Here is a 13,705-nt window from a genome sequence, read left to right on the forward strand (position 1 = left end):
AAATGTTTGAACCAAGATGAAAAGAGACAACGTGCTAGTTTCTTGTGGATACAAAAGAATAATGCATATAGAAATTAGCATATAAAACAATTAAAAGAATGAAATGAACATAGGGAAGATTATCATTCCTGCAATCTCAAATTAGTTCCCAAATTAAACTACGCTTGTCTAATCCACCAAGTAACTCAAATTTTCTTGTGCAAATGGGGAGTAGCAACAAAGACCCACACATCAGATAGACCATTGCACTATAGAGGAAAAAGCCAAGCCTTAGGCTTAGAGATTGTTGCCACATTACTCAGATGAAGAACTTGGCAAAGGCTCTTCCCTCCATCCCCTGCCCCCCTTGCTCTTTTGACAGGAAAATGCACACAAGGAAGATCTAAAGGAAGAAACTAAAACATGTACAAGCAACCTTTACAATCAACTAAAAAGCCATCAAATCCAAATGTATGGACTAATTAAGATGACTATTTGTTATTTAGAGCTAAAGAAATGAGCAAGAATAACAAAACATCAACAACGTAAAATCATGTTTTAGTGGACCTAACAACTCGTTATTTCTTCTTTTAATCAGGTTAAGTCAACTAACAAAGCTGCAATAATTCCAGAAATTGTTTCCCAACTTCCTTCCTGTGTATGTTCTTTTTCAAGAAACTGCAAGTACCTTTAGGGCTGCCACCATCACCCAAAAATCAGATGAATTGGAATCAACTTCTGCACAACTGTCATCGATAATCTTCTGTAAGTTTGGGCCTAGTATACGAAAGAGAAAAGTCAATTATACATTTCCGATCTCATCGTCCCTGTTCCAAATTAAGATTCCACATAACTAAACTGACACCAATATCTTCCTCAAAAAAATTGACACCAATATGGTATCAAGTTTCCAGAAAGAATTCTTTACTCCATGAGTATTTTTTTTTTTGTTTGACGAACTAAGATCTACAGTCACTATGATACCCTTACAAGTTTAGTAAAGAAAGTCTTTAACCCAACTCTAGACCCACTTATTCCCTAGGGTATTTATCAATCCAAAGACTTTTACTGCAGAGTTATCCTCTTCCATTTAAGCAATTTAACCAACCCAGTCTCTGATAGGCGTCGCGACTTTGGTTATTGTAGGAGTATTAAGGTCGAGGAGGTGAAGGGAGCTGTTCGTAGGATGCGCAGGGGAAGAGCGACCGGACCTGACGAGATTCCTGGGGAATTCTGGAAGAATGCAGGCAGGGTAGGCTTGGAGTGGCTGACTGGGTTGTTTAATGTCATTTTCAAGACAGCAAAGATGCCGGAAGAATGGAGGTGGAGTACAATGATTCCCGTGTACAAGAACAAGGGAGACATTCAAAGGCGCACAACTATAGAGGTATCAGTGCTAAGTCACACTATGAAAGTGTGGGAAAGGGTGGTGGAAATGAGGGTGAGGAGAGGTGTGTCTATTTCAGAGAACCAGTTTGGATTCATGTCGGGGCGCTCGACTACAGAAGCCATTCATATTGTAAGGAGATTGGTGGAGCAGTATAGGGAGCGGAAGAGGGACTTGCACATGGTATTCATTGACCTAGAAAGGCCTACGACGGAGTGCCGAGAGGTCATGGAGATGCTTGGAGGCTAAAGGTGTACTGTGGTGTACATTAGAGCGATAAAGGACATGTATGATGGAGCTAAGACCAGGGTAAGGACGGTAGGAGGAGACTTGGAGCACTTCCCTGTTCTGATGGGGTTGCATCAGGGATCAGTTCTTAGCCCGTTTCTATTCGCCTTGGTGATGGATGAACTGACGCGACAAATACAAGGTGAGGTGCCTTGGTGTATGTTGTTCGCGAATGACATAGTCCTGATTGACGAGACTCGCAATGGAGTTAACAATAAGCTGGAGGGCTGGAGACAGATATTGGAGTCTAAAGGATTTAAATTGAGTAGGACCAAGACAGAATACTTAGAGTGCAGGTTCAGTGGCGTACCGCGTGAGGCCGACGAGGGCGAGGCTAGGTACCCGGAGCCATTCAAAAGAAAGGAAGTTTCGAAGTATCTTGGGTCTATTATACGGGGGAGATGGGGATATCGACGACGATGTTTCACGTCGTATTGGTGCGGGGTGGATGAAATGGAGGCTAGCCTCGGTCTTTGTGTGATAAGAAAGTGCCACCAAAACTTAAAAAGGCAAGTTCTACAAAGTGGTGGTTAGACCGACTTCATTGTACGGAGACGGGTGTTGGCCGGTCGAGATGTCACGTTCGGAAGATGAAAGTCGCGGAAATGCGAATGCCGCGGTGGATGTGTGGGCACGCTACGAGGGATAGAATTAGGAATGAAGATATCGAGACAAGGTGAGAGTCGCGTCGGTGGAGGACAAGATGCGGGAAGCGAGGCGAGATGGTTTGGGCATGTGAAGAGGAGAGACACGGATGCTCCGGTGCGGAGGTGTGAGAGGTTGGTATGGACGGTTTCGGGAGAGGTAAAGAGAGAGCGAAGAAGTATTGGGAAGAGGTGATTAGACGGGATATGGCACGCCATTTCCGAGGGACATGACCTTAGATAGGAGGTTGTGGAGGACTCGGATTAGGATAGAAGGCTAGGTGGCTTATCCGTTCACCATAGGAGTTGCGGTTTTGCTCATTTGTTTATTGCCGTTTGATTTACGCATTTGATTCGTTGCTTATATTTGTTGGCCGTGTACTTTGTTTATCTATTTATCTATAGTAGTTAATGCTCCTTTCTTTCCGGATCGTTCTTTCATGACTTTCTCGCTTTTGTTATTCCTTGTTTTCATATTGTTTTCGGTATGCTTGGCCACTATCGACCTTTTGTCTTGTTTTCCTTGTTTTTCTCTCTTGTAGCGGGGTCTTTCGGAAACGATATTTTTGCCGCCCTACCTTTCAAGGTGGGGGTTAGGTCTGCGTACCTCTGCCTCCTCCCGGACCCGCGTGGTGGGATCATACTGAGCTTGTTGTTGTTGTTGTTGTAATGGAAGAAAAAAAAAGTTAAGACTAAAATGTCCGTCAAGGCGTATAAAATTGCAACTGCGTGTTAGCCTAATTAGTCCTCTAGTGAGCAATAAAGAGAAACGAGATGATGAATGCATAAAAACCATTATATATCCATAAACTATCTCCATGCAGCCAAATCTAAGCACATCCTGTATATTGGTGTTTAGCAAAGCCACCCCACTTTTTCTTTTTGAGTCGTAGAAAAGCCTCCTTAAGTAGAGAGACAGGAGGTTTATTTTCAAATTTAGTAACATAGTAACTGATTATGTAAAATGCCACATTGACAATACACCAAAAGCATGTTTCTCAGTAAACTGAAGATGTCCTTACCTCAACAATCTTGAGAACTATTGGCAATCATTCTGATTGACTAAAGAAAAAGACAACCAGAAACGAACAAGTAATATTTTGAAAACAAAACAAAGTAAGAAACTTATTCAATTTTCGAGAAAGAAACCAGATAACTGAATAAACTGCTGCCAAATATCACATGCAACTCTAGATTTACACACAAAAACTTGCACACAGAATTAGGTGAATATCTTCAGTCAATAGGCAAAGATAAATATCCCAATTATTTAAAAAGAAAGGGAACCAAAAGATGAAAGATGTGAAGCAGCTCCCTACAAATTGGGAATTTTTGACATTCATCATCTACCGAAATTTTCAAATGGTTATTCAGCAACCCTCAACTTGATGTTGCGGCCAATTCGATGCAGCTTCCTACAGATTTTAGAGATTCCACAGAAGTAAATATTCAAATTAGGGCCCGTTTGGCTTAGCTTTAAAAAAGCAGCTTATAAGCTGAAAACAACTTATAAGCCAATTTATTTTTTTGGGCTTATTTTAAGCACAAAATGGCTTATAAGTTGGCCAGCCAAACACTCAAAAAAGCTGAAAACAGCTTATAAGCTGTTTTCAGCAACTTATAAGCTAAGCCAAACGGGCTCTTAATCTTATTTTACTATGAAGTTTTCGAGATCCCATGGAAGCTGCATTAAGATGGTGCCAAGAACATCAAGTTGAAGGTTGCCTAAAGCAATATATGAAAACATTATTCAGTTATGGATGTTAATAAATGGACAAATGAGAGTTCTTGTTCTTAATGCAGGTGCAATGATGGTCAAAATAAACCGCGACCCAGACTAAGCACTCCACAAAAACAAGGTTTGAACAACTAAGAATCCATCCCAAAGACTCGACAAAATATAAATATTAGGAACCCTAAATATTACTCCCTCCGGATCAAAAAAAGAGTCCACTTAGATTTGCACACCCCTTAAGAAAATGCTAACTCCTAGACAAAAATAAGTAATTTGACTAAACTACCGCTAATGAAATAGGCATTGGGATTTGATCATATAACACTTAATAGTGGTAAATCTGGAAAAACAAAGTTAATTCTTTCTTGATTTGATGACACTTTTTTTGACCCAAGAAAAAAAAAAGGCTAAGTGGACACTTTTTTTTATGAAGAGGGAGTATTAGACAAGATGGAAAAAACTAGTATGAGTTTCTGATACAGCACACAATTCACATATATACTTACTAATCCCTTGTGGAGAAAAGAGCTTGAATGATGCTTCCATGGCTTCTTTATAGTTTTCTTCATCCATCGTGATCATCTTGGATTTAATCAAATCCTAAGGCATTTAATAAATTGACCAAATCACCATAGATGGACAAAAATGGAACGATTAAAGATGAAACTTAAGAAGCATTTGAAAAATATATTTTTCAACCTTGAATTGCTTTTTGTCTTCTCTGGTAGAAGGAAGCTTTCCACCATGAGTATTTGCCCATTCCTCTGCCATCTTAACAAGGATAATAATATATGGCGTGTGTTTATGCTCTACAGCATCAGTTGTGTTTAAATCAATTGTATCTGCAAACCTGTGGTCATAAGTATGAAAATCAGCCCCTTTCTTTATCTTTTTCCTCCTTTTGATGAGGAAACTGTATTTGTTAAACAGGAGAAACGTGAAAGCTCTAAGGACAGGACGCATCCCAGCAGAAAGACACTCACATCAGTGAAATCCCAATCCCCATCAAAGATATATCTAAACGCACCACATGTATGGTTTTACACCAAGAGATGCTTTAAAAAAAATTATTGAAACCCATAAATAACCTACTAAGCTTGGTGTAACTGGTAAAGTTGCTGCCATGTGACCAGGAGGTCACGGGTTCGAGCCGTGGAAACAGCCTCTTGCAGAAATGCAAGGTAAGGCTGCGTACAATAGACCCTTGTGGTCCGGCCCTTCCCCGGACCCCGCGCATAGCGGGAGCTTAGTGCACCGGGCTGCCCTTTTTACTGCTAGCAGAGATGGTTCACAAATCTTACAGTTTCTATTACCAAATCCTTAATCCGCACCAGATATATGCATACTAGGATAATTTCAAAAAAAAATATATATATATATATATGCATACTAGGAAAAGACTCATTGTACAGTTGTAACATATCAAGCACAGAGGAAAGCACCCAACCTCCGCAGTTCTGGCCATGGGTTATTAAGCCGTAGGTCATCTAGAAAATGGTCAGGCTTTGATTCAATTACTGTATGTTCCTGCACATAGAAGAGAAACTTTTTTATTAACACACAAATGATATCGCATTCGGTAAGAGCTCTATCAAACAAACTCATTGTAACTTCTTTGCTCATTCATTGTTTCACTCTGTGGCTATCGCTTCATGATTTTCTATTTCTACAAGAATAGTTCCTCCTATTACAACTAAAATAGATCCTCACAAGAAATCCATGCCAATGGTACTCATTGGTCTGGACCCGCAGTTCTCTATAAATACGGGATTTCACAGTTACATCAGTCCGGAAGTAGCAACAAAGCAGCATTAATTTACCTTCACACTGATCCTGACAAGACCCATGAGGCCATATGATCGTGCAAATATTAAAATAATATTTTCCTCCCGACAGATTCTATCCAATTTCACCATGGAATCTTCAACCACCTGAATTAGAACAGACAAAGCATAAGACGAAACTGTCAGAAATTCCATTGTGCTGCTATCTGCTGATAGACAATTAGCCATATTATGCATTTAAATAATCAGCTGACCCAAATGGAAAAGGAACAGATTGTTCTTTTGTTTGAACATTTTTGGTTCTTTTTCTATTTTTTTTTTGGGGGGCGAGGGGGGGGGGGGGGGGGGCTGGCGTCGTGCTTCCCCAATTAAAAGAGTGGATAAGCTGCTACTCATAATTATGCAGATACCAAAACTAATTGTTAGCTCTTTCAAATCAACCTCTTTCGAGAAGGAGATAAAAGACAATTATCATTTATTCAACATAGTTCTAAGAGACACTTAACAATCTACATTCTACACAATAGTAAGAAGCGTGTTGATGATTGTAGCTCGTACACTACAACTCCAGAGGCATAGAGACTCTTCAAATTTTGACATGCTACACAGTAGATAAAAGTGTCTGTAATTCCTCCAGTCATAAAAATAAGGCAGAATACATAAATAATCAAGCATGAAACTGTAACTAAAGTTCTCTCAAAATAAATATGGAAAAAATAATACAGTTGGGTGTGTATACTAATTACACACACACACACACACACACATACAATTTCATGCTTGACTATTATGTATTCTCCTTATTTTTATGACTGGAGGAATCACAGACACTTTGATCTACTGTGTAGCATGGAGGCAGGGATATGGGGGTTTTAATGATAACAAAAACTGAGTTAAGAAAAGTGGGAATGCAGGATCATGCCAAGATCAAATGTTTTTATGAAGAGTACAAGATAATTCGCGTCTCCACACCTGTGTAGCTATGACCAAGGTAAACTGAGAAAAGAATGATGGATTCATCTCAATTAGTTCCTCCGGATGTTCTTCTATAAACTTGGCTTTAACTGCATCATTTAACTCTTGAAGAAATGCACACACACACTGTGCCTTTGACTGTCCAACACTTGATTCATCAACTATCAGAAATACAAGAGAAAAATAAGAATATGGGAGAAGCCAAGGCTTTTTAAAACTGTAGATGCATACGCACAACCACGTAAGGCTTTTTAAAACTGTAGATGCATACGCACAACCACGTAACATACCCATAAAATTATTTCCAAGATCACCCACTTCAACCTTAGAACCATCAACAACAGTGATGCTTCCAACCCCACCAAGAACAAGATTTTTCAAAGTTTCAGAACCAGTTGGACCACAGTTAAGTAAGCAGATACTGGCTTTCTCCAGTGCAGCTTGTCCTTGCTCACCCCATATCCTGCACAACAGCTTCATTATTGTCAAACATGTCAATGCGGGAATGGTGTATTTCAAGTTGGAATCTGCAAACACCCATGAATACCCATGATAGCCATATGATATAAAACTTTTCTCTGTCTCTGCCTGTGTGTAAGTATTATCTGAAAGTTGTGAACATTATAGTCACATATGTGTTTGAAATTCATAATTTGGTCAATTTAGCTTGGGCCGATAAGTAGAGTCTGTGATGAAAGTATCAATGTTGCATGAGATATCAAATAAGGCATTCCGAGAAAATTTACAATAGTCATCCAGAACCAAGAAACAACATCGTCTCTAATTCCAGACTAACTCAGAGATTAGGATAGCAATGAACATCTCTAAATCATTCCTGATTGGACTTTTCCAATTCAAAAAGAGGCACGGATAAAAGCAACACACGTATCTGGATACATACAACGGCGAGCTATTTGAAGGCTACACACAACTGAAATTACAAATGGAAATGAATTAATCTTTTCCAGAATTTACAGGTCATTCAACTTTGGCCAAGTAAGGTGCAATGAGAACCAAATATTTTTAATGGGCGGAGCTAGAGTACCGCAAGGGGTTCACCCCTTTGCCGAAAAATTACATTGTATACATAAAATTAAAATCACTTTTTATTATATGTATAATAAATGTTGAATCCCCTTGGCTTGTTCGTATCTTTATTTTCTAACATTTTGAATACGCTTAATGAAAATCCTGGCTCGCTCATCCCATGCCTTTCTCCACTTAAATATGAGACTTGGTTCACCTCTTAAAACTTAAGAGAAACCAAACTTTGCCATATCACACAAATTCCATACTGTTACTCCCTCTGTCCCAATTTATGTGATACACTTTCCTTTTTAGTCTCATCCCGTACTAGGAGTAGTAGTATCTTTGTTTTGTCTTATTGTTAGATCCCTAGTACTATCAGATTGTTTCTTTCACTCGGTTATCTTATTATTTTGTTGTTATTACTGCCTATTATTACTGTTTATTATTACTGATGATGCTTTTTCATCTCTCCTTTCTTCTCTCCTTGTGTCGGGGGTCCATTGGGAACAGCCTCTCTACCTATCATAGGGTAGAGGTAAGGTCTGCATACACTCTACCCTCCTGATACCTCACCTGATGGGATTTTACTGGGTTGTTGTTGTTGTACTTTCCTTTTTAATTTGTCCCAAAAAGAATGATACATTTCTATATTTATAAATATTCGCTCTGTCCCAATTTATGTTATACACTTTCCTTTTTAGTCTGCCCCAAAACGAATGATACATTTCTATATTTTGAAATAATTTAACTTAAAACTTCCCCTTTTACCCCTTAATGAAATGATTTACAGCCACACAAATATCTATGACTTGTTTTAGATAACAAGTTTCAAAAGCCTTTCCTTTCTTTTTTAAACTCCGTGGCTAGTCAAACTATATCACCTACATAATATAAGAGAGGCGTTTACTCATTTCTGCTACGACTTTTGATTTTATTATAAGAATATAAGAGCTATAAGTTCAGTTATATGGATTAGTAATGACGGTCAAATTTCAGAATATATGTATGTAGAGATCATAACGAAAGCTGAAAGAAAAAAATAGACATATGGAAAAAAAAAAAGGAAAAAAAGAGTATAGTGAAGAATTCACCTGAGTTGACGATCGTATTTAACTTTGGGTTCTGCCATTATTCAGTGGGATTTCTCTTTGAGAATGAAATAACTTTAAATTTAGAAAATGGAACAAGGGGAACTTATTTATTTGACATTGTGATGGACCGGGTTAGTTTAAATTGGGCCTCGTGGGCCTTTATTGGGTCTGGACAGGACGAAGTGCATCGAAGAAGTGTTAGAACTGGGATTTTATTTGAAAGAGAAGAATGAAATAACTTTAAATTTAGAAAATGGAATAAGGGGAACTTATTTATTTGACATTGTGATCGATAATTCTAATTCAAATTAGTTTAAATTGGGCCTCGAAATGATTTTCTATTTAAATGAAGAAATACTTTTTTTATTGGGTCTGGACAGGACTTGTCATGTTGTCTTTTGCATGGTTTTAAGTAAATGTCATTAGAATTATAATTTGCTAATTTACCTTATTCATTATTTGATCCCTTCTTTTCTTTTCACATTTATGGGAGTAAAAATTAATTAAATTCTATCTTATTTTAAAATATAAATATTTTAAGTATATTTATTTTAGTAAACATAACAAATAAATGACATGGCGGAATAGCAAATACAACGGTTTATCTAGATTATCTCAAGCTAATATAAAAATAAAAAATTGTATGGTTTGACTACATAACTCTTTTGAATTTTCCTACTAACCTTGATACGCGTTGAATCCATCAACTTAATGAGATACTTTGAAAATTACATGAATATTATTTGATTTTTTAATTTGGGATGCACTTTTTGTTTTGGGACATTATTAGTTTGCACCATATATATATATATATATATATATATATATATATATATATATATATATATATATATACATATACTATGTTCAAAACACGATAATAAAATAGTTTGTGCTTCGTATCTAAAACTTTATTATATTACAAAACAAGGTTTGGATATATATATATATATATATATACATATACTATGTATATAACGCGTTTGTCGTACCGTGTTCTTTACGAATACAAAGTTTGTTTTTTTTTGACATTATTTATTTTTTTAATATGGGGTTCACTCTTTTTTTTTTTTTTTTTTATGTTGCTTGATTTTGTTAATATGGGGTCCTTTTTTTATATTTAGGACCTTATTTTTTTTTCTTCTTTTTATTTTTTTATTTTTTATATTGCTTGTGTTGTTTAGTATGGGGCCATATATGGGCTTTTTTTTTTTTTTTTGACATTATTAGTTTGCACTATTTTTATGCATATAATATATATATATATATATATATATGGAAATAGCATATAATATATATATATATATATATACTATGCTCAAAACACGATTAATATAACATTTGATAATTTATTATATTAGTGTTTCTTAATGACAAAGTCCGACTTTTTCTTTTTTGACATTATTTGTTTTTTTAATATGGGATTCACTTTTTTATATTACTTTGAAGTGTTTAGTATGGGGCCCACCCCTTTTTTTAAGCGGCTACGACGGACGACGAATGGGGTCCCTTTTTTTTTTTCCGTGAGGTTAGAGATGGTGGGTTCCACTTTTTTTTTTTTTTTATATTACTTGGTGTTGTTTAGTATGGGGCCCACCCTTTATAGGGTGCACTTTTTTTTTGGACATTATTATTAGTTTTATTTTTATACATATAATATATATATATTATCCTCAAAACACGATTAATATAATATTGTAGTATCTTGTTTCTCGTATCTAAAACTCGATTATATTAGTATTTGCCACTGAATACAAAGTCTGCACTTTTTCTTTTTTGACATTATTTGTTTTTTTAATATAGGGTTAATTTTTATTTTTATTTTTATATTGCTTGATTTTGTTAATATGGGGTTCACTTTTTTTTTTAATTTTTTTTATTGCTTGGTGGTGTTTAGTATGGGGCCCACCCTTTTTTTTTATATTGCTTGATTTTGTTAATATGAGGTCCACTTTTTATGGGGCCCACTCCTTTTTTTTTATATTGCTTGATTTTATTAATCTGAGGTCCACTTTTTTTCTTTTTATTGGTTGGTGGTGTTTAGTATTTTTTTTTATATTTTATTTTGTTAATACGAGGTTGGCTTTTTTTTTTTTTTACTTTTTTTTTTTTTAATATTGCTTGATTTTATTAATATGGGGTCATACTTTTTTAAACTTTGGAGGTTTTGCGAATATATATATTTTTAAAATTAATATAATATTGTAGTTTTGCGCTCGTATCTAAAACTTTATTATATTAGTGTTTGTTACAAAGAACTTTTTCTTTTTTGACATTATTTGTTTTTTTAATATAGGGTTAATTTTTTTTTTTTTTATATTGCTTGATTTTGTTAATACGTTTTTTTTTTTATTTTTTTATTAATTTTGGTGTGTTTAGTATAGCCCACCCTTTTTTTTTTTTTATATTGCTTGATTTGTTAATATGAGTTTTTTATGGGGCCCATTTTTTTTTTTTTTTTTTTAAATATGAGGCTTTTTATCTTGGTGGTGTTTAGTAAATTTTTTTTTTTTATATTGTTTGATTTTGTTAATATGAGGTTCACTTTTTTTTTTTTTAATATTGCTTGATTTTATTAATACGGTCCACTTTTTTTCCCGAAGGTGGTGGGTTCCACTTTTTTTTTCTTCTTTTTTTTTTTTTTTAATATGCTTTAACATGCATTCCATATTTTTTTTTAATATTAGTCGTTGTTTAATATATATGGGGCCACAATTTTTTTTAATATTAGTTGTTGTTTTGTATATGGGGCCCACAATTTATTTATTTTAATATGTATTAGAAATTTCGGTTAGGTAAATTTCGATTTTTTTTTTTTAAAAATACTATATCGTTATCATATCAAATTAATTCTGTATATTTAAGTTCGGTTTTGGTATTTTTGTAGTACGGCAAATCAGTGATCATGGTTTGTTCGACTAAGATATATTCGTATAATAGAGAATTATGACTTCGGCTATTCAAGAAGCGTCTCAATTATACCGTACTAACACCTTACACATGTAAAAATATTCAAAAAAAAAAAGTACAAGCAATTCCCTTCGTTAATCAATTATACAAAAAAGCATTTCAATCAAGATAGAGTATACTGAAGAATTCACCTGAGTACGACGATCGTATTTGACTTTGGGTTCCGCTATTGCTATTTTATATGAGAAAAATCAACTTGTTTAATACGCAAGAAAAGAGTAATATAAAGAGTGCGAAGAAGTGTTAGAACTAGAATTTTATTTGAAAGAGAAGATAGAAGAAAGGGAAAATGGTCAAATATACCCCTCTACTTTATTTTATTAGTTAAATATACCCTCCGTTAGTGAAAGTTAATAAAAATACCCCTGCCGTCTTCGAAGTTCATATTGATGCCCTTATTTGGATGGAAATTCCCAAATCCTCTCAAATGACCCAATTTCAAAAAAAATTATTTACTTTTTTTTGTTGACCCGACCCGACCCGCCTATCATCATCAAGCTCTAGCTTCATCCTTTTCCATGAAGAAAAAAAAAAAAAAAAAGCAACCTAAATGAAAAAATCTCAAAACTCACGTCAAATTTCATCTTTAAATCCAACTCTAAATCTTGGTGCAGCCATATGGTAGGAAAACATCCTGTAGTCAAATGATTGGTAATAAATCCATGAAAACGACATAGACCAGTCATCCCTTTTTATGTGCCCTGCTTTCTCTAAATGATGTATCCAGGAGATAATTCTTGAGCAAATAAAAGACGTTGACACTCTTATGTAAACCATAGTCTTTGTCTATGCATCCCTGTAATTAAACCTTGAAGATGTCTTTGACGAATCAACTAAAACAGTCTATTAAGCTTTATATACTCCAGCAATTCACTCAAATTGGATTTGGATGTCCATCAAACATTTCAAACACATTCCCAGCAGAAATAGAAGCTCTTCTGCAATTTGCTTCCCGCAAAAGTACGGATGGTTCTAGAGGTAAAGGCTTCCTCTGAATACCGAAATGCTTAACCCGCACACTTTCTTCAAACATCATCTGCAAAGAAATTGTAGCCAATGGTATCAGAAGGCATTTCAATTGAAAACATAGATGCAAATGATGTCAAAAGTGATATTGGACCCATTAGTGTTGGCTAAGCAGACCTTTGAAAATTGTAACCTGCCAAGGACCAACATGATTAACATGGAAATGCAGGTACCCAAGAGAAAACTCAAATGTTAATGTCAGTTAGTCTATTATAAAAGTATTACTCTGACTCCAAGTATTGGCAAGATGAAATTTGAGGTGAGTTTTGGAATTTTATCATTTGGGTGTGTTCTTGCTTTTTTATTTTTTTTCTCCACGGAAGAAGATGAAGCTAGAGCTTGATTATGATGATAGGCGGGTTGAGTCAACAAAAAAAGTGGATAATTTTTTTGAAATTGAGTAATTTGAGAGTATTTGGGGATTTCCATCCAAATAGGGGCATAAGTGTGAAGTTTGAAGACGGCAGGGGTATTTTTGTCAACTTGCAGTAACGAAGGGTATATTTAACTAATAAAACAAAGTAGAGGGGCATATTTGACCCTTTTCCCTAGAAGAAATTTAAAATTGAGAAATGGAAAAAGGGAATTATTTGATATTGTTATGGACCGGATAAGTTTAGTTTGGGCCTCGTGGGCCTTGACCAGTCTGGACAGGACGAAGTGCACGAATATCCGATTTTAGGGTCCTCCGTTTAATTGGGTCATTTGCACGATAGTCCTTCAAAGGCACTTGTCTTTAATTTTTGCTCTTTGCCTAACATCCCGAGGTTCTGGGTTCAAACTTAGGCTCAATAAAA

The 13,705-nt window shown here is 35.3% G+C and overlaps 1 protein-coding gene across 1 annotated transcript in view; it reads right to left on the reverse strand.

The window, feature by feature from the left end:
- The window catches only part of LOC132031970 (NEDD8-activating enzyme E1 regulatory subunit AXR1-like), an 11,788-nt gene extending 2,812 nt beyond the window's left edge, over positions 1-8,976 (reverse strand). Inside the window, exons 1-8 of the mRNA XM_059421811.1 lie at positions 8,913-8,976; positions 7,083-7,255; positions 6,790-6,953; positions 5,854-5,964; positions 5,481-5,560; positions 4,733-4,883; positions 4,540-4,633; positions 668-756 (exon numbers count right to left, since the gene is read on the reverse strand). Coding sequence (XP_059277794.1) covers positions 668-756; positions 4,540-4,633; positions 4,733-4,883; positions 5,481-5,560; positions 5,854-5,964; positions 6,790-6,953; positions 7,083-7,255; positions 8,913-8,950 — 900 coding nt within the window. The 5' untranslated portion in view covers positions 8,951-8,976. The remainder of the gene's footprint in view (positions 1-667; positions 757-4,539; positions 4,634-4,732; positions 4,884-5,480; positions 5,561-5,853; positions 5,965-6,789; positions 6,954-7,082; positions 7,256-8,912) is intronic.
- Positions 8,977-13,705: the final 4,729 nt, after the last annotated feature.

Source organism: Lycium ferocissimum, chromosome 9 (genome assembly GCF_029784015.1).
Source record: "Lycium ferocissimum isolate CSIRO_LF1 chromosome 9, AGI_CSIRO_Lferr_CH_V1, whole genome shotgun sequence".
NCBI classification, from domain to species: Eukaryota; Viridiplantae; Streptophyta; class Magnoliopsida; order Solanales; family Solanaceae; genus Lycium; species Lycium ferocissimum.